The 21,006-nt window shown below is 35.0% G+C and overlaps 2 protein-coding genes across 12 annotated transcripts; one reads left to right on the top strand and one right to left on the bottom strand.

Annotated features, from left to right (window-relative positions):
- The first annotated feature begins 3,151 nt into the window (after window positions 1-3,151).
- On the top strand, window positions 3,152-7,492 carry LOC133818686 (glutamate decarboxylase 1). The gene is made up of 6 exons (XM_062251720.1): window positions 3,152-3,315; window positions 3,422-3,626; window positions 5,669-5,869; window positions 5,962-6,176; window positions 6,377-6,630; window positions 6,713-7,492. Exons 1-6 carry the CDS (start codon window positions 3,230-3,232, stop codon window positions 7,261-7,263), a joined length of 1,512 nt encoding a protein of 503 aa, XP_062107704.1. The 5' UTR covers window positions 3,152-3,229; the 3' UTR covers window positions 7,264-7,492.
- A 1,216-nt stretch (window positions 7,493-8,708) lies between these two features.
- LOC133818684 (pre-mRNA splicing factor SR-like 1) lies at window positions 8,709-20,337 on the bottom strand. Of its 11 annotated transcripts, none has more exons than XM_062251708.1 (6): window positions 20,147-20,326; window positions 19,577-19,919; window positions 18,832-18,901; window positions 18,143-18,223; window positions 11,562-11,633; window positions 8,709-9,876 (listed from the first exon to the last, which is right to left on the bottom strand). In XM_062251708.1, the coding sequence occupies exons 2-6, from the start codon at window positions 19,876-19,878 to the stop codon at window positions 8,956-8,958; spliced, it is 1,446 nt and encodes a 481-aa protein (XP_062107692.1). In that variant the 5' UTR covers window positions 19,879-19,919; window positions 20,147-20,326; the 3' UTR covers window positions 8,709-8,955. The 11 variants fall into 11 exon arrangements, 10 of the variants coding, with proteins under 10 accessions (XP_062107692.1, XP_062107693.1, XP_062107694.1 ...); XM_062251709.1 differs by having other exon boundaries at window positions 19,577-19,912; XM_062251710.1 differs by lacking the exon at window positions 18,832-18,901 and having other exon boundaries at window positions 19,591-19,919; window positions 20,147-20,323.
- Between the last annotated feature and the right edge of the window lie 669 nt (window positions 20,338-21,006).

The raw sequence follows: 21,006 nt of genomic DNA, 5'->3' as shown, positions 1-21,006 counted from the left end.
TAAAAGTTTAGATGTAATATTTTGGGATCCCATGTCTGTATGAAACTTTTTAAATAAAATTCAACAGTTCTTTTGACCAAATTTTTACCCTAACCCTTGACACTAAACTTAGTTACACATTTTAAACCAAATGATTTGATTAGCAAGTCTGACACAATTTAAAGTACACAGTGTAATGGTCTTGGATTAGGAGGACGTTACATTTCCTAACTTTAAAATAAAACCACTACTTAAAACTAAATGGCATGTTCCAATAGCCTCCACATATGAGCCCATCTTGTTTTCGGATAAGATGATTTGCTCACTTCCCACTGGCTCCCTTAGGTTTTGCAAACCCTACAAGGAATTTGAAATGTGAGTTGTTGATCTAGAATCAATCCACTATGTGTTAATATTAACATTAGCCATATTAGATTCATAACATACGAAGGAATTTGGATTACCTTTGTCATCCATCCATTTCTTGAACTTGGCGCATTCATTTTTCGCATGTCCCTTCTTTTTGCAAAAAAAAAAACACTTGATAGAATCCTTCTTTATTTCGCCTTGGGGAGACACTTTATTTTTCCCCTTGTCCTTCTTGGATGGTTTGTGTTTCTTTCCCTGGGTGGTCATGTGAGCTCTTTCACCTTGTTCCTGTAGGAGAGTAGTGATCCTAGTGTGGTTGTCCGAAGATCATTAAAAATCGTTCTAGTTTGAGCATTTGTCTCAGTTCCATGCATTCTTATGTCAACAATAAAATTGTTTATGTATTATTGATAATTTCATTCACCCTATATATTTTATTAATATTAATGTGAATATTTTATGAATATCAATGTGCTAAATAGTATTCAACCTATATTAATGTTTGATTATAATCTTAATGTTTCTAGCACAATAATGAAATATAAAACGTATTTAAAATTATAAAGTCATACATATAAAATTCAATATAATTATACTAAGAATAAATTTTGCATGAATAATAACAAAATAATCATACAAATTAGCATAATTATTTATATGTAGGAAAATAAATACAATAATTCCATATATACACTTAATGGCAGAAAAAATTCATACTAAATAAGACAATAATATCATTTATTGATTTGGTGAATTAATAAAATAATTGCACAAACTTAATTGTAAAACAAAATGTAATTACATTCTTAAAATAACACGATTATTTAATATTGCATGAATAATATCAAATATATCATACAATAAATACACCAAAATCGAATATTTGCACATTTTAATTAATTTCCAAATAACATATAAATGAACAATTATATGTTTTTATTAAATTGGCAAAAAATTAATAATGAAAATTATTGTCTAAATTAGCATGAAAATCAAGAAAATAATTGATTCCAAAAATAAATCAAAAAGGTAATTTTCAGATTTTTTATGATTTTTTTTTTAAATTCTGCCACGGGGAAAACAACATGTCATTTTCCCCTTAGTGTTGTTGTATGATCTATCAAACGACGGGTCGTTTTTTAGCGCTGCAGGGGGGAAGTCATTTTCCCCTTGGTGTTGTTGTATGATCTATCAAACGACGGGTCGTTTTTTGGCGCTGCAGGGGGGAAGTCATTTTCCCCATCTTCAACCTTCAGTCGGGTCGAATTTGACCTGATTTTCTGCACCCGGTTCGAAAACCCGACTGGAAAATCCCATTTTGATGTCGATTTTCAAGATTGTAAAGCCCAGATCAATTAGAAAATCGTTTCTCAAGTGATTCATGTAATTATTATTCATAAACAACAACTCAAAACGATGGGTTAATATAAAAAATAAAACTTTGTCATTATCGCGTAAAGGTTTCAACGACATTTAGGAGTGTGAAAACTCGTTTTTTATGCACAATTAGACTAGAAAATATAAACCAAAGAATTCCTAGTGCTCAAACAGATCGAAAAATAGATTTGAGTTAAAAAACAAAAATTTCAACCATATGTCCATGAACGTGTGGGACTTGTAAAAATTTTGCTTCCATTATTTTTTAGACTAGTTTCGAAATAATAAATCATTAGAAACATTTACCAAAGGTTTTCTAAAGGAACTAAAATTGAGAAACAAAATTTGAATTACTGTTGGGGTAATGTATAGAAAATATATACATGAATATATATATATATAATCAATGGTCCATATTTATAGTTATTAATTAATATTTCTAAAAATAAAATTTGATTTTTTCAAATTTTTGGAAGGATTACCTGAAGAAAAACATGTATTTATTATAAAAATATAATATTGTAAACTTTTAATTTTTCAATTGCATGTCAATTTCTAAAATATAACTAGTGTCTCTCATTGGTTGGAAACAACATTAATTATGACAAAAAAAATAATAACTAAATTCGAAATTAATGTTAAAAAAAATATTTACATGTTGGTGATTTGCTATACCAAGTCACTATGTTGTCACATCATCAAAATTATTAGTACTCATTTATGGGTAGTAACCATTGAGAAGTCTTCCATATATGTATATATGCATACAAAAATATCAAGGCAGAGATAAATCTGTCTCGGAACCTAAGTTATTTGATTGGGGACCGGTACCCTATATTTATAAGGTGAGACAATCCATCAGAGTCTCTGCCACAAATTGAAATATTTTTTCAATTAATTGGGATATACAAAATCGAATAATAAATAATATTGACCATTAATTAGAATATTTGCCAATAAATAAAATATTAATTTTAATATATTAAATAAATTTTAATTTTATAACATAATTAATTATACATACCATATAAATAAATATTCTAACACATTAGAGTCCAGCCCTAAACAGAAAAATAAAAAAATAATTAATTCCTTACTCTTTGACTCATCATCAATCATGCCATAACTGAAGTTGAGCTCTTTCAAAAGGTACAAAAGCAAATAACACGGTCATCCAATGTGTGCTAGACATGATTTTAATTTATATTCCAGATTAAAAAATAAAAAGTAGGAAAAAACTAGACATGTTAGTGGTTCTTTTTGTTTAATCGATATATACCAAATTCACAAAAAAAAAAAAGATTAAAATTTAATAGTTGAAATTCCCAAATTGTATTAAAAAAATTATAAAACTAAAAAAAAGGTCACTTTCCATCCCTCTTATGGATAGTGGACGCGTATAGAGGTGTGTGTATATAAATATAGCAAATGAGATAGATCTAGGCACACCCATTCCCCAAACAACTCCAATTCTTCTTCTTCTTCTTCTTCTTTTGTTCCGATCATGGTTCTCTCTAAGGCTGTTTCGCAGTCCGATGTCTCCGTCCACTCTACCTTCGCTTCTCGCTACGTTAGAACCTCTCTTCCAAGGTATTTATCATGTATTTTTTTTCAAACTAATAAATAAAATATATGCATATATATATTATGGGATCATCTTAATTAATTAATTAATTTTTTATTTAATTAAAAATAGGTTCAGAATGTCTGATAACTCGATCCCAAAGGAAGCAGCGTACCAGATCATAAACGACGAACTTATGTTGGACGGAAATCCTAGGCTGAACTTGGCGTCGTTTGTGACGACTTGGATGGAGCCTGAGTGCGATAAGCTTATTATGTCCTCTATTAACAAGAACTACGTAGACATGGACGAGTACCCCGTTACCACTGAGCTTCAGGTCTTATTTATTTATTTGTCTTTTTTAGAAATTAATTAATTAAATTAACATGTATACGATTTATTTGGATTACTTTTATAAACTAAAAAAATCTTATAAAACAAAGTGCGGTAAATGAGTGCTTAACCTTCCCATCTTATATATTGTCAATAAAGAAAACTTCCCATAATAATAAAAGATCTTGTATAACACGCTAGCACTACCTGAAATTCTGTATACCATTTTGATTGGGTCAAAATATTAAAAGCCTTAGATTAATTTATAAATTTAATAATAATATTATACAAGTCACTATAATAAAAAACGAAAAAGAAATAAAAATGAGGAGATAAAATTCCGGAGTCCCTTTTATCAGCCTCTCCCTTTGTGACTTTTGTTTGTGGTACCTATGCTGAAAAAAAAAAGTAAAATATAACAAAAACAAAATAAATAAAAAAATCAGTGTGCCTGTTTTACAACTGAAATCTGATTAAAAAATAACTAAAAAGACAAACTAGCAAAAGCTAAATAGTAAAACAAACAAAAAAATGTGGATCGTGGTAAGCACTATTATGTCAAAACAAATATTTGATTTAAATTCGCAATTGATCATGAAAGTCACAATCTAATGAATTGACTTGGTCTTTGTTTGATTAATTAGTAGTTAACGATCTTTTTCATTAATAACTTATAAACTTCTTTAGATGACGCCAAAGACTCTATAATATATCATTTGTCCCAAGTTTTGAGGGTGACATTGAATTAATTACACATTGTTGGGTTGGGCAGTACTTGCGGACCCTACTAATAATAATGAGATGGACATTAGATCGCCGCCTAATTAATCGCTAATGGATAACAAACTGTTTTAATTTAACTTGTTCAAGTTTATCCAATATATGAAATATAATATTTTAGTCCTTGAAATTTAAACAAAATATCAAATTTACTTCTAAATATAAAATTAAGTTTGTTAAATCAATAAAAAACAATTACTTAAACTAACTTTTGATCAAAATACTTTGTTTAAATATTTAAATACCATCTTTTAACCTTTTTCTATGTAAAATTTATTTTTAGAATTTATAATTGTAAAATAATTTTTTTACAAATAATTATTTAAAAGAATAAGTAAATAATTTAAAATCTTAAAAAACTATAAGTAAGAGAATAAATAATTTTTTTAATATATTTTGTCGTATTTTTTTATTTATTTAGACTTGATTTAATTTGTCACATTTTAATTATAAATCATTTTATATTTTAAATAAGGGGATATATTCCCTCTTATACTTAGACACTCTTTGTCACCTCCATTTAAATACGAGGTCACACCAAACTGCAACTTGATTGGCCGGAGAGAACCCTAAGGCTCAGTAGTAGTCCACAGAACTCTGAAATACGTTAATAGTCAATTCTGTACTAACAACTTGCTTGAAAATGGCAAAGTTTTGTTCGACTAAGTCACTGCGATAGATCCACCACCACAGAATGCGGGTCTTTTATTTAGTGGGAAACAAATTTATCTCATTTGTCTTACTTTCATAATCATTTGAATATTAATAATAGCAAGTGTTGGTATTTGGCAATATAGGTGGTCAACATTCATATATATAAACAATGTCTAAATCAATTATATTAAGATAATATGTATATATACTTATAATATTTTAATGCATATTTTATGTTATCCATATCTATTTATATATAGAAGAGATTTAATGATTAGGTCTTATATTTTTTTTTAAATAAAAAATTATTTTTCTTAAAGAAATATATGTTGTTATTGATTATAAATTTTGAATCATCATAATTATTAATAAATTTCCACAAAAAAGTATTATTAACAAATTATCACAATTGTTAAATAAAAATATAACGGCCAAAATTAAATCATCAAGTACTATTTATATTTATGCATACTCGTGATTTTTTATGATGTGACATTTCCTTGGTGGCAGATTTTTATTTTGAGAAAAAAAAATTAAGATAAAAGAAGGAAGAGGCCAAATAAATGTGATGATATGGAGTCTGACTACATTTATATATTTTGTGAAGAACAGAACCGGTGTGTGAACATGATAGCGCATCTTTTCAACGCGCCATTAGGTGAGTCAGAGGCTGCAGTGGGAGTGGGAACAGTGGGATCCTCTGAAGCCATCATGTTGGCTGGTTTGGCTTTCAAAAGAAAGTGGCAAAACAGACGCAGGGCCCAAGGCTTGCCCATCGATAAGCCCAATATTGTTACTGGAGCCAATGTCCAGGTATTCCACCCATTACTTTTGGGCTCTACATCAGACCTCTCAAATCCATTATAATACGGTATTAACTATAACACCTATTTGCCATTGTGAAGGTGTGTTGGGAGAAATTTGCAAGGTACTTTGAGGTGGAGTTAAAGGAGGTGAAGTTAAGAGAAGGGTACTATGTGATGGACCCTGAGAAAGCCGTTGAGCTAGTTGATGAGAACACCATCTGCGTTGCTGCTATTTTGGGCTCCACTCTTAATGGTGAATTTGAAGATGTCAAACTACTAAATGATCTTCTTGTAAAAAAGAATGAAGAAACTGGGTGCGTACAATTTACTAGATTGACATTATTTTCATACGCATTCAGGGGACGAGCTACATGAGCTCCATATGGGATCTTAATTCATAGTGTTTTAACCCTCTTATCTTTTTTAAAAAAAATAAATAACTCTTCCATTGAAAACGAATGATTACGATTAATGATTTGGATATATATATATATATATATATATATATATGCAGATGGGATACTCCCATTCACGTGGACGCAGCAAGTGGTGGCTTCATAGCACCATTTCTATATCCGGAACTGGAATGGGACTTCCGGCTCCCGCTTGTGAAGAGCATCAACGTTAGTGGGCACAAGTACGGCTTGGTCTATGCCGGAATCGGTTGGGTCGTCTGGAGAAGCAAAGAAGACTTACCAGATGAGCTCATCTTCCACATCAACTATCTTGGGGCGGACCAACCCACTTTCACTCTCAACTTCTCAAAAGGTATACACCTACGATTTCTCTCAACATAATTGAGTCTTGAGTTTAAATTCTTTCTCTAATAACTCTACTATACAATTTACAGGTTCTAGCCAAGTCATTGCTCAGTACTACCAACTAATAAGGTTGGGTTATGAGGGCTACAGGAATGTCATGGAGAATTGTACGGAGAACATGATAGTACTGAAAGAAGGTTTGGAGAAAACAGGTCGGTTCAACATAATCTCTAAAGACCAAGGAGTACCATTGGTGGCCTTCTCATTGAAAGACAACCATAGCCACAACGAGTTCGAGGTGTCGGACATGCTGAGGCGCTTCGGCTGGATTGTCCCGGCCTACACCATGCCTCCCGATGCCCAGCACATCACTGTGCTGCGCGTCGTGATAAGAGAAGACTTCTCACGCACCTTGGCCGAGCGTCTGGTCAATGATATCCAGAAAGTTCTTAATGAGCTTGATGCTCTTCCCTCGAAGCTTCTCACTGCCAAGATGGCTGTCACTGAGGATGACAATGACCTTGTTCCTCCCGGTAGTCCTGTCATTGCTAAGAAGAGTGCCTTGGAGATGCAAAGGGAGATCACTACCATTTGGAAGAAGTTCGTCTTGGACAGGAAGAAGACCAATGGTGTTTGTTGAAATTAACACCACCATCTACCACTACCTCTACGTAACTATTTGTTATTTATTGGCTTAATTAATTATCAGTTTTATTTCTCTGTGATCGAATTATATTTTGATATTTGTGTGTCCATGAGGCATTTATATATAGCTAGATCACTATTGAGTATGGATTTGTTTTTGTTTGTAATTTGTTATTCGACGTGGTAACTTATAATTAATCAAACTTCTCTGTTTATGCTTCTCATTCCCTGGCTTACGTTGAGTACTTCATTTTGTGTTTTTATTTGACATCGTTGGGTCATGGTCTATTACTACATAACAGCTCACTCTTCTTATGATGATCGGCATAAAATTAGATGAATGCGTAAATACGAATTGGTTGGGAGCTAGAGAGATGTTTTATTTATTTTTAGTTTAGTTATTTATTTATTAATTGTAAAAACTATTTAAATATAAATTAAAAGTGACTGGTTAATATAAATAGAGGGTATTTGGTGGACGACATTTTTTTACCATATTACAAGACAGAATCTTTTAAAATTTTCTTAAATTCGTAATTGGAAAAATACAAAAGACCAAAAATATACAAACCCTAATTTAATTCACATTTTACGGCGTAAATAGAATATTAAGTGCTACCTTTATTAATTTCTCAGCGTCAACACATTTCAGCATATAAATAAACATAATGAATCAGAATCAATAACCCATCTTAATTAAAAGATTTATCTCTTTCTAATGAATATATTTGTACCTCTTTCTTTTTTTTATTGAAAATGGACCGCAGATTACAAATTGCTAATGAGCCATTGAAAGTGACAACTATTTTCCGTAAATTTCAATATATTGGCCTATGTGAAGTGAATTCCTATAAAATAAAATAAAAATGGCATAATAAGTAGCATGAATGAAGTTACACACTGTAAAATGAGAATCTAAAGTAGGGATGCAGACGGGGCGGGGTGGGGTCGGGGATGGCTCCTCCGTCCCGTCTCGAGGTCGGGGTTCCATCGGGTATCCGTTTAATAAAAATGTTTAATTTTTTTTCTAAAATTAATAAAATAAATTAAAATAATTACTATTTTTTAACATAAAATAATTAGAAAATAATAAATTATACAATTAATAAATATATATTTTTATATAAGTTATTATATTATATATTTTTAATAATATTTATATTAAAAATATAAATTACAATGTAAACAAGACGAATTCGGGACAAGAGTCATGTTCCCCGCCCCCGCGGGTCACGGGGACCCTATCCCGCAGGTTAAATTGACATCCTAATCTAAAGCTCGGTAATTATCATCTTCGAAATCTCTACTCTCAATCTGCTGAGTAATCCAAAAAAGCAGAACCAAATATTGAATTAAATACAAGAATAACTATATCCAACACTTTTTCAAAAAGGTTTCAAGCAGATAAGGTCACAAACATCTATGGAGGCGAGACAAAGGTTTAAGGACTGTCCAAATATACGAGGTTCTCAATATAAAATAATAATTAAAAAATCTAGTATACATGTTTTGGTACATTACTCATCCCCCTAATACCAAATTGTCTTTACTTTTTTTTTGTTCTTCGACTACTTTTAAAGAGAAAAATACGAGGGGCCAATGAGAATCAAGAAAGACTTCATTAGCTATCTTGATCCTGAATGAAGATAACACAATGATAAAGAAATGGCTATCGAAACTCTTTCAACTATTTCCAAGAAGAACCACCAAGTCTAATAACCTCTTCACCACCATTGCTGCTTCCAGTAGCCCTGTCCGTACCACCATCCCCTTTTTGACTGCCTAAATCACCGTACATGTTCCTAAGCTTGGCTAGGTTGCTAGATGCTGATGTCCTTTCCTTGTTCGCATCTCTCTGTGGGCTTGAATAAGGCACAGCTGCAGTTTGCAAGCTATGACTTCTACTCCTGCTTCGACTGCGGCTCCGGCTTCTACTGCGATAATGTCTGCTACCATCACGGTCACTTTTCTCATAGTCCCTTCGGCCTTCTCTTTCTCCATATCTGGACCTACGATCATAATCATAGCTGGATTCTCTATCCCCTTCTCTTTCTCTGTCCCTGACCCTGACCCTGTCTCTGTCCCTATCTCTTTCTCTGTCCCTGTCTCTCTCCTTGATCCGATCACGCTCCCTCTCCTTGTACCTTTCTCGGTCCCTATCTCTGTCCCTTTCACGATCACGATCACGCTCCCGGTCTCTTTCCTTATCTCTGTCTCTATTCCGTTCCCTTTCATTATCCCTGTCTCTATTCCGGTCCCTTTCATTATCCCTGTCACGATGCTCTCTGTCAGAATATTCACGACTCTGGCTGCGTCGGCTTCGTACATCCTCAGTGGTGGATCTGTCATAAGGAGGAGGTGGTGGAAGAGTGCGACGAACAGGTGAGGAATCCCTAGTTGAGGCACGATGAGGAGCACGCTGACCAAAAGAGACAGAAAGAGCAGCTTTCACTGATGGAGGACGTCGAGCAGTATCATCAGATCCATGCCGGGTGGTATCTCCTGTCACACCCGAATGCTTGGATGGAAGATTCATCTTATCAAGATTAGCAGTAACCTGGCGCATTACAGGAACAGGAATTCGCGGAAAGAGGGTATCGAAGTAATACTGTACCAATAATTAAAATTGTATTAACTTCTTTATCCGTCAACAATTGAAAAGGAAAGACAATGAGCTTAGGTAATTAAAGTATTAATAAAGAAATAGAGAGCTCAACAGAAAACAATGAAATATGGAATACCACTACAGCAATAGAAACTAATCTAAGGCATTGACCATTCAGCTAGCTTGGATGATAACCAAGATATTGAATGATTACATGAAAAGTATAGACAGCATAGATTCTCCTACATTCCACTCACCTAAATCAGTATTTTATATACAAACATCTATATATATATATATATATACTAGTACGCATTTATATATAGAGAGGCAAGACAAAGAATCAAATTCACTGCAAAAGATGTTAATATATATATATATGGAAAATGCTGAGTTGGTATCATATATTTTATCGAAATACAAACTTAGTACTTATATTATGGATAATTAATACTTATCAATTGATACCCCATATTTACAAAATCTACACACTTTAGTACCATGAGTGCTATTAAATTTTTAATAATCCAAATTTACCCCTGATATTCTGTTTATTATATGGTTTTGTTATTTTTAAATGATGTTAAAATATTTTATGAATTAAATATTAAAAAGAAAAAAGAAAACAATTAATATATTAAAACAAAAAAGAATATTAGAAAAGGCAGAGATTAAAAATTGGGGCTTTTCTCTAACCTTCGTTTTCCCCAATCGTTTCCATCATTCGAAGATGATAAATAAAACCAGAATGGGAAGATGTGGGCTATTCAATTATCATTATTAGTAGCTTGTTTATCATTGGCGGCTAAGATGGAGGAATGCAATGTCCCAATACTCTCAGAATTCCCAACTTCAGATTATGACTTTGACAGTAATGTCATTCAGAGAATGGAGCTATTGATTTTAAGTACTTTGGACTGGAAATTGGGATCAATAACTCCTTTTACTTCTCTAGATGACTAGTCTCTAGTGTTGTTCATCTGATTGTGGCCATGGCAAAAGGTAAATCCCAGACTATTAGTTTTTGTTATATTTGCCACTTATAATCAATCTCTCCCTCTCTTTTTTTTGGGTCAGATTCTTTGCTATTCAGTCTGTTTTATCTGATTTAGAGGCTAGTTTGACTGATACTCGACCATCTATTATTGCTGCCGTCGCAATATTAGCTGCTTTTGATTGCCAATTAACAAGAAAGATAATGGAGCTTAAGATGAATGTGAAAGGGAAACAAAGGAATGAGAAAAGCCCAAATTTTAATCTCTACCTTTTCTAATATTCTTTTTTGTTATAATATATTACCTGTTCTCTTTTTTTGTTTTTAATATTTAATTTAGACAATATTTTAACACCATTTAAAAATAACAAAACCATATAATAATCAGACTATCAGGAGTAAACTTAGTAATAAAAATGTAATCACTCAGAGTACTAAAGCATGTAGATTTTGCAAATACTGGGTATCGAATGATAATTATCCAAAACAGAGGGTACCAAGTTTGTATTTCAATAAAATACAGGGTACCAAATAAGTATTTACCCTATATATATATATATATTCATTTGTGTGCAATTAAGATCTTTCCCATTTATAAAAAGACAAAGGTTGGACATCTAATACCAAACAAAGGCTATAGTGTAGGCACCACATTACTTGAAAAACATAAAGCATGCATAAGTTGGGAACATACCTGTCCAAGAAGCAAATCGCGCACATATGCACCCATTGTAGTCATTCGTCCACTGGATCCAGGAGAGAATTCCTGAAAAACATTACCATAATCCTTTAAGTATCCGCAAATAATTCCTAGAAAATAATACCAAGAATTTCATTAATTAATCTTTTGGATGGACTTGTGCTAATGGGAGCACAAACATAATAATAAGCAATAAATTTCATACAACTGAAATATTCAAATTATTAACAAGTCAGTAGTATTAAAATAGTATAGGAGCAGCAACAACAAGAACCAACAATGAGGATTAAATCAATAATATAATAGTAACTATAACTAGATAGAATTTCCCTAGAGTAGTAGCTAGACAAAGTTGAATACTATACCAGGGGATTTCTTCAAACTTTAGATTCCCTTTGTCAAATACATCAACCTTTCCTAAACAATTCAGCTTCCCAGAAATATTGGCCAGACCTATATTCAATTTCATTGCCTTAACTTATTTAGTGCATGCTTTGCTCCTCACATAAAATTATCCATATAAAAAGGCATCATTGACTTCTCTTTACTTTTTAACAATTTAAGGGAAAGAAAAAAGAGTATGGAAAGAAGAATCTGTAAATAAAAATAAACAGAGAGATCTTAAATTATAAATGATAACGCAAATAAAAATGGGAAAACAGTGAAATATCTGATAGGTATACCCTGCCAATTAACTGTTACAGAAACAGAAAAAAATAGATCTAGGACAGAAATCAGTGCAACTTTTCATTGAACTAACAGGAATTTGAGAGCCCATGTCTCTCCAAATATAAGTTTACTCAGATAATCCACACCCCTCTGGTTACCCTATACTTCTCTATTATTTTCTTACTACTAGGTACACCCATGCACCCCTGCACCTGCCCTTAGGCTACAATAACTCACATAACCACTTTCTAAAGACTAATTCCCTGCACTGCCCTCAGCTGACTTGGCTACCGATATACTCTTTCCTTTCCTTCTAGCATACACGTACGACAGTGGTGGTCTATCAATACCCCTGCCCAAAGACTGACCTTGTCCTCAAGGTTAAATTCAGGAAATTGCTGCTGCAAAGTTGGAAAATCTTCCCATGTTGCTTCAAATTCAGGGAGGTTGACCCACTTGATCAAGGCCTGTGGAGGAGTCTTGTATGTTCCCGGGCGCATGTCAAGCACTTTCTCAGGTGTTAAAATCCATTCCATGTCTACTGCCACCTCCGGAAGTAAGACAGATGCTTGCTGCTGTGGTCCTAAAGAAGGAAGAAGTGATACATGATCAGGTGTTAAAATCCATTCCATGTCTGCTGCCACCTCCGGAGGTAAGACAGATGCTTGCTGCTGTGGTCCTAAAGAAGGACGAAGAAGTGATACATGAAAACTGGTTGTATGGTTGAGTCTTGAGGTAGCCGGAGGCGATAAGCAACTGTCCCTACTCGTGCCAAGACTGGAAAAGGTCCGAAAAACTCGGCGCCAGCTTCTCATTGCGACGTAAAGCCACCGATCTCTGCCGATCCCCAACTTCATATTGGGCCTCTCTTCTCTTCCTGTCAGCTTGTGACTTCATCTTTTGTTGGGCTCTCTAGAGATTCAACTTGAGTAGCTCCAATACTTCATCCCGAGTTCTCAACCACTGAAACCCTAGTACTCCCATGCTCAAATCTAACCACTGGAGATGGATCTCTATGGTACAAAGCTAGAAAAGGAGTCTTCCCAGCTAAAGTATGGTACGACGTGTTGTACCAAAATTCTGCTCATGGTAGCCAAACTACCCACTGCCTGGGTTTCGTACCTATAAAGCATCGCAAATACGTCTCAAGGCATCTGTTGACCACCTCCGTTTGCCCATCGGATTGTGGGTGGTACGAAGTGCTGTGCTTGAGTTGAGTTTCTTGGAGGCGGAATAACTCCTTCCAAAAAAGGCTGAGAAATATTTTGTCTCTATCGAACACAATCGATCTTGGTATCCCATGTAATCGCACCACTTCCTTCACAAAAACAGTAGCAACTGTGGTGGCGGAGAACGGGTGGCGGAGTGGTATAAAATGGTTGTACTTGGTGAGTCTATCCACCACAACAAATATGGTATCGAACCCATTGGACAGCAGTAAGCCTTCAATGAAGTCCATTGAAATGTCCTCCCAAACTTGCTTCGGAACAGGCAATGGCTGCAGTAATCCAGCTGGAGATTAGGCTAAATATTTATGTTGGCAGGTAGCACACTCCGCAACATACTTTTGCACATCCTTTCTCATACTCGACCAATAGAAGTCCCTCGCTATCCTCTGAAATGTTTTGAATACCCCAGAATGTCCTCCTATACTGCTGCCGTGGTACTCTTGCAATACAATAGGAATGAATGGAGATGAGGGAATGACCAAGCGTCCTCTAAACTTCAAACAGCCCTACACTAAAGAATAATGCCAGTATCTCGACCAATGCTGATTTCATGAATGATTTTAGCCAATATCGGGTCTGCCTTAACATGGGCCTGTAATTCTGGTATGGATATGAGTGTTGGTACAGAGATTACAGCCAAGGACACCTCTTGATGTATCCTAGAAAGAGCATCAGCCACTTTATTTTCCAAACTCGGCTTGTACACAATTTCAAAATCATAACCCAAGAGTTTTGTTAGCCATTTTTGATGCTCGGAAGCTACTAATCTTTGTTCCAGCAAGTATTTTAGGCTCTGCTGATCTTTACGGACCAAAAATTTGCGACCCAACAAGTAAGGACGCCACTTTTGTATTGCCAACACAATTGCCATCAATTCTCGCTCATAGACAGACTTAGTGCGAGCTCTAGAGGATAGAACCTGACTATAAAAAGCTATGGGTCGTTGATTTTGCATTAGGATTGCCCCCAACCCACTGCCTGATGCAACAGTCTCTAACACAAAGGGATTAGAATAATCAGGCAGCGCTAGAGCAGGTATGGAGCACTTGGCGTCCTTCAACCGAACAAAGGCATCTTGAGCTTCTTCTGACCACCCAATGGCATCCTTTTTCAACTGGTCTGTTAGAGGTCTTGCAATCTGCCCATAACCTCTCACAAATTTACAATAATACCCGGTGAGGCCCAAAAATCCTCTCAAATCTCATAAGGTCTTGGGAATAGGCCATTCCTCCATGGCCTTCAATTTGCTCAAGTCTGCTGAAACTCCTTCCGCTGAAATGATGTGAGCCAAATACTCTAGTTGTTCTTGAGCAAATAGACACTTCTTGTGGTTGGCATACAATTGGTGCGGGTATAACCGCTCCAAAACCATCCCCAAATGACATTCATGGTCGTCAAGAGTAGAGTTGTACACTAAAATGTCATCAAAGAAAACAAGGACAAACTTTCGCAAAAAATCACGAAATACCTCGTTCATCAATGCTTAAAAGGTGGTAGGGGCGTTTGTAAGGCCGAAAGGCATCACAAGGAACTCATAGTGGCCTTTATGTGTTCAGAAAGCTGTCTTCTCCACATCCTTGGTAGAAACTCGAATATGGTGATATCTGGATTTCAGGTCCAACTTGGAAAACACCTTTGCACCATGTAGCTCATCTAATAGTTCGTCGATGATCGGTATAGGAAATTTATCAGCCATTGTAGCTCTGTTTAGAGCTTTGTAGTCTACACAAAATCACCAGCTCCCGTCTTTTTTCTTTACTAGCAAGACTGGACTTGAGAAAGGACTATGGCTGGGTCTGACAATACCGGCTTGCAACATTTCTGTCATCAATCTCTCAATTTCGTCCTTTTGAGCTTGTGCATACCGGTATGGCCGCACGCTAATAGGTCCCATTCCTTCCTTCAAGGATATGGTATGCTCCCTTGCCCGAGGTGGTGGCAACCCTTGCGGCATATCAAACACAGCCTTGAACTTGTCTAAAATTGTCACCACAGTCGACGGAATTGGGCCGACCTTTGTTTCCTCTTCTACTGTAAATGCCCCAAGTTCTACCCAAAAACCCTCACCTTCTTGTTGCACCGTGTGTATCATTGCCTTGAGAGAAATTTGCGATTTGTAAAGGCTAGGATCGCCTTGCAATGTTATCCATGATCCTCCTACCTCGAACTTCATTACCATAGTTCGCCAGTTGACTTGCATATTCCCCAATGTTTCCAACCACTTGATACCCAAAATCACATCTACCCCTCCCAAATCTAACGGTAAGAAATCAGTAACTACCCGAAGAGTGCCCAAATCGAGCTCCACCGAGCTGCAAATACCATCTGTTTGAACTTTTCCTCTTGTGCCCAACAACACACCATAGCATGATGTTGTTGTGATTGGAATGTTTGTTGCCTTAACCATGTCAGTAGAAATAAAGTTGAGTTGTTCCGGTCTATGAGCACAGTAACTTGCTGATGCGCAATCTTGCCCGTTAATTTCATTGTATTGGCCGAGGTAATTCCAACCAATGAATTCAGTGATAAAGTAGCCAAGGTTTCTTCACTCGTCATATCTTCTAACGGTTCCGGGGTTGTTGGTGGTGACTCCATCTGTGGGCTACCTTCTTCCTCATCCATCAACAAAATCATTTGCAAAGCCTTCTGCTCACATTCATGCCCTCTATGCCACTTTTTTCACACTTAAAACACACCCTTCTTGCCTTCCTATCTTGATATTCTGTTTCAGTGATTCTCCGTGTCTGTGGGTTCTTCATATTGATTGCTATAGTACTTGGTGCCGGTGTTGAAGCTGAAACGATCGAAGAATTTGAGCTGAAAATCGATGGTGGTTTAGAAGTCTAAGTTGAAATGGATGATCGGGTTGGGATGATAGGGCTCAAGATTTGCTTGTGAGAAGGTGAACGATTAAGTGAGGTCGGCCCACATAGCATCTAATGACTTTCCTCAATTTGTTGGGCCACATCCGTTACTTGGGCCAATGTGAATAGCACTTCTAATCTCTTCTTTAAGTCCTTTGACAACGTTTCCTTCCAAAATGTGTTCAGGGGTATCGGGTACCCGAGAAGCCAACGCCTCCCACCTAAGCCGATAGTCCTTCACCGTCGACTCTTGCTTCACCATGTTAAAGCGTCTCCTTCTAAGTCGATAATGGTTGTCTCGAGCATGTGGGCTTCAGACATTTTGGATAACAAAAAATATCGCTCCATGTGGGCTTCGGGGTTGTCGCCGGAAAACAAGGGCAGCTCCATTCTAGGGGGAGGGAAATCTAGGCCAAACCAGGGACCAGAAGAGAAGTGCTCGGAGTGTCCCGTCGGTGGGATCCGAGCTAATCGGCTCCCCTGCAACCCAACTGGTTGTCTCCTGTCATCGTATCGCCGTCTACAGCCCAGTGAGTTTGATCGACACTTACTGCTGCAGATTCGCTTTCCTCCCTGCTAGTGGGTTGGTTCATTTGGGCAACAATCAGTGGCAAGACTTCCATGGCCGGCATACGAGCTAACCCCTCCTTCAGTGAACCCAAATCTGCCTTTACCGTTGCTAATTCTGACTGAACTTTCTCCTGGAGCTCTGAAACTTTTCCATCCAAAGCCTCCACCACCGCTTTGAACTTCTTGGCCATTGTGGATCGGGAGTCTCTGATACCAATTGATAGGTATACCTTGCCATTTAAGTATTACAGAAACAGAAAAAAATACATCTAGGACAAATCAGTGCAACTTTTCATTGAACTAACAGGAATTTGAGAGTCTGTGTCTCTCCAAATACAAGTTTACTCAGATAATCCACACCCCTCTGGTTACCCTATACTCCTCTATTATTCTCTTACTACTAGGTACACCCTTGCACCTGCCCTTAGGCTACAATAACTCACAAAACCACTTTCTAAAGACTAATTCCCTGCACTGCCCTCAGCTGACTTGGCAACCGATACACTCTTTCCTCACCTTCTAGCATACACGTACGTCAGTGGTCTATCAATATCCAGTTGGGTAAAAAAAAATAACAAATAGATAGGAAAAAACTCTTCAACTTAATCCCTTGTACCTAGTGCTGCAAGAAGATGATATGTTATATTGTTGCAAAATCTTGAAATTTCCAGTTCAACCTTTGTAATTTTCTAAAACAACTACTAGGGTGACCGTCATAAAAAAAATAAGATTAAGAGAAAAAGTGACTTTTATGTACCCTTTTTCCACGCCACAACACGGCCCGCAAAGGGATCAAATTTCAATACAAAAATGTCTCATTTTCGATGTTGAATATATTAAATTTCATTAGGTTGTAAAAATAAATAAAAATTATGTTCAATGATATACTCACTCGAAAAAAAAAAGGTTTAAACATTATTCTCAATAAATCAATTAACAAGACGACAAAGATACTCACTCGAAAAAAAAAAGGTTTAAACATTATTCTCAATAAATCAATTAACAAGACGACAAAGATATGCTGCCATAAACTTTTCAATTAGAAGGAAAATAAAGTGTCATTAATGGAGGATTGAATTATGTAACAAAAACATAATGCAACAAAAATAACTTTGATCACATCATCCCCAATTTCCTATAAATTTGTAATAAAATAATAAAAACTAAATAAATAAGATAAGAAAATAAACTCTAGAAAATAATTAAAGCAGCAAAATTTTTAAAAAAACCCTTAATACCTTACCTCTTCGTCTTTGACATATGGTTCAAACCAACTCCACAGAGTCTTTGGATCCGCAGCATACCTCAAATAGAGGAATCCAACCTGCAACACAATACACAAGATATCTGACATGAGATCATGCCTAATAAATTAACCAGTTTTATAATTAGCAATAATAGTTCAAGGCTGGAGCCTAGAGGAAATACCATATGTAACTAATGCAATCAATAAAAATAAACCCTTGGGTTTCTCCGGACAGATAATAATTATTGAATAATGATGTGGCAGTGCATTTTAAAACATTATACACAGTGACGTAGCAGTGCATTTTAAAACAATGGGTCCTTATTTTAATAAATGTGATTGGCTAAGTTAGTCTGTCACGTTACTGTGTGTAATGTTCAGGTGCATATTTTGGGTGTACATATCATTACTCATACTTATTAAAGTTAAATGTTTCCATGAATCTAAAAGTCATGAAACACATGCTACTATTTAATCTAACTCCAGTGTTCATCTTATATGTTGCTGTCGAAAGTTCTATTAATTAACTATCAGGAAGAAATGCCATTATAGGCAGTTTATCTATCCAAGACAGTAGGGGAATCCAGAAAAAACAGAACCAAAACTAAAGAACAACATGTCAACTGGAAACTACTTCTGAGAGTCAGAAAGTCTCAACTACTAAAGCAAAAATGTACACATCAAACCTTAGCTTCTGAAACTGAAAGTCTCAGTAACTCAAAGAAATAAGGAAACTCCAACCTTGGTTTGTAAAATCTGCTAAGAAAAGTGCAATATCATGCTCATGATCGCTCTATATAATGGCATTAAAATTAGAAATTTAATTGAACTTGCAAATTAAACTATTATTGGGGTTACGGAATAAATAACCAAATACTTCAAATTCATGTGCAGGCCATGCAGGCAGGCAGTTCTATCGTTCACTGAAACATGGAAACTATACAATAAATGAATAAAATAAATTGAAAACAAAAGACACTTTACAGATAGCGTCAAGGGTAATAGGGAAAAAAATTTACAGCATGACTCGGGAACAATATATAGACTTGGGTTACTCAAAATGAAGATCTAGTTCTGCCCCACCATTCCATTTCACAAATGAGCCCAAATCGTGGCTCAGTGAGACAATTCAAAAGAGCTTCACAAAACAAATAGTTGGAATTTAGAAACCCTAATAACAAAAATATATTTAAATTTCAAGTACTAAAATCATGAAACAATAGGAAGAAGCAAAAAAGCGAACCTGTCTCCTTGTGTGCCTTTTTATCTTTTCCATTTTTTAATTCTTTTATTCATTATGAAAGACCCAAAAAGAATCGAAATAAGAATAGCATAGCATTAAGCAAGAAGAAAATAGCGTTCCATCACTTCATTCATTCATTGTTTGTTTGGTAGATTAAGAGAATGAGATAGGGATTGACATTGACATACACATGAACACATACCGCTCTGATGTAGGGGGAATCAGTGTGCTTCAAGAGACCGTGCATCTGCTTGACAGTGAGTTTCATAGTGAAGAACTTGTAGAGAAGGCAAAAGGCGGTGGAAGGACCACGGCAGTTTCCGGTCATCCAAGGCTCGACGTGATCAACTTGGTTGTAGATTTCGTCAATGACCTCATGGTAAGTCTTCAACCGGTAAAGCTCTTTAAAATAATCAGAAGATAGAATGTTCATACAAAGCACCTTCTCCAGCAATGAGTCTATTGGTTTCCCACAAGTTTGTATTTCCATCTTCTTCGCTCATCAAAACACTTATTACAATTCCCTTTTTCCTATACAACAAACCAAACCAATATTATCAATAGGATACACAAAAATAAGAGCTTCAAAGACTAAGTTGATTAAGTAGGCGAAGAGCTTTAGAAATTAAATTAAGACAAAAACTAAGTTCGGATGTACATATTTATCCTATTTTCTTTAAAAAAAAATAGCAAACCCTAGAACAACGAAGAAAGTAAAGAAGAAATTATAAAAAATATATATATGGAGGAGTTGTTACCAGACAAAAACAAGAAAAAGAAAATATAGGGGTTGGGTTGTAAGGTGAGTGGAGTGAGAACTTGAGAAGCGAAGCGGCGCGATATTGGTAGAGCCGTCCCTGGTCTCGCTTCGAAGAGGAAAGAGGATGAGAGGAGGAGAGAGGCCGCTTTTGCTATTCTCTTTATTAATTCCAATGGTTTTTGAACGACAAATTTTAATTTTGCTTGCTTCACCGGTCACGTGCTTAATTAAAATTGAATATATTTTAATTATACCCCGCATACTCACGGAGCGTTTGTTATATGAGTTTGACTTGATCGGCATAAGTTTAAGATTCTTTGAAAATTGAAGAAGGGGTGTTAAACTATAAGAAAACAACATTGCTATGTTTGGTTGTCCTTGGGAATATTATTATGATTATAAGGAATATTGATATTACCTTGTTTGGTTGCGCATAAGAATGGATTGTGATTTATTAATTTTTTTGTAAAATACAAATAAATCTGTTTTTCTTTAATTTTTTTTCTAAATATTAAAAATATTTTTGTAACTATTTTTATTATTAATATTGTATGTATAAAAACAATAAAAAAATTTATATTATTAAATAATAAAAAATAAAAATAAAATATAACATAATAGCATATTTTCAAATTATTTATCTTTTTTTTAATAATTAAATTATTTTGTAAAATACAAATAAATCAGTTTGTCTTTAATTTTTTTTTCCAAATATTAAAAATATTTTTGTAACTATTTTTATTATCAATGTTGTATGTATAAAAACAATAAAAAATAAAAATAAAATATAACATAATAGTATATTTTCAAATTATATTTATCAAAGTTTTATTCCAATGAGTAAAATACAAATATAAG

Source organism: Humulus lupulus, chromosome 2, assembly GCF_963169125.1.
Source record: "Humulus lupulus chromosome 2, drHumLupu1.1, whole genome shotgun sequence".
NCBI lineage: Eukaryota > Viridiplantae > Streptophyta > Magnoliopsida > Rosales > Cannabaceae > Humulus > Humulus lupulus.
This window is presented reverse-complemented; position numbering and strand designations above follow the sequence as displayed.

Excerpts from the sequence above, each read along its gene's own strand:
- LOC133818686 (XM_062251720.1), top strand. The coding sequence starts at position 3,230 with ATGGTTCTCTCTAAGGCTGTTTCGCAGTCCGATGTCTCCGTCCACTCT. Across the intron at positions 5,870-5,961 it reads TTACTGGAGCCAATGTCCAG|GTGTGTTGGGAGAAATTTGC; the intron begins GTATTCCACCCA and ends GCCATTGTGAAG. Across the intron at positions 6,631-6,712 it reads CACTCTCAACTTCTCAAAAG|GTTCTAGCCAAGTCATTGCT; the intron begins GTATACACCTAC and ends TACAATTTACAG.
- LOC133818684 (XM_062251708.1), bottom strand. The coding sequence starts at position 19,878 with ATGGAAATACAAACTTGTGGGAAACCAATAGACTCATTGCTGGAGAAG. Across the intron at positions 18,902-19,576 it reads AGAGCGGTATGTGTTCATGT|ATTTTACAAACCAAGGTTGG; the intron begins GTATGTCAATGT and ends TTTTCTTAGCAG. Across the intron at positions 9,877-11,561 it reads GCGATTTGCTTCTTGGACAG|TATTACTTCGATACCCTCTT; the intron begins GTATGTTCCCAA and ends TTATTGGTACAG.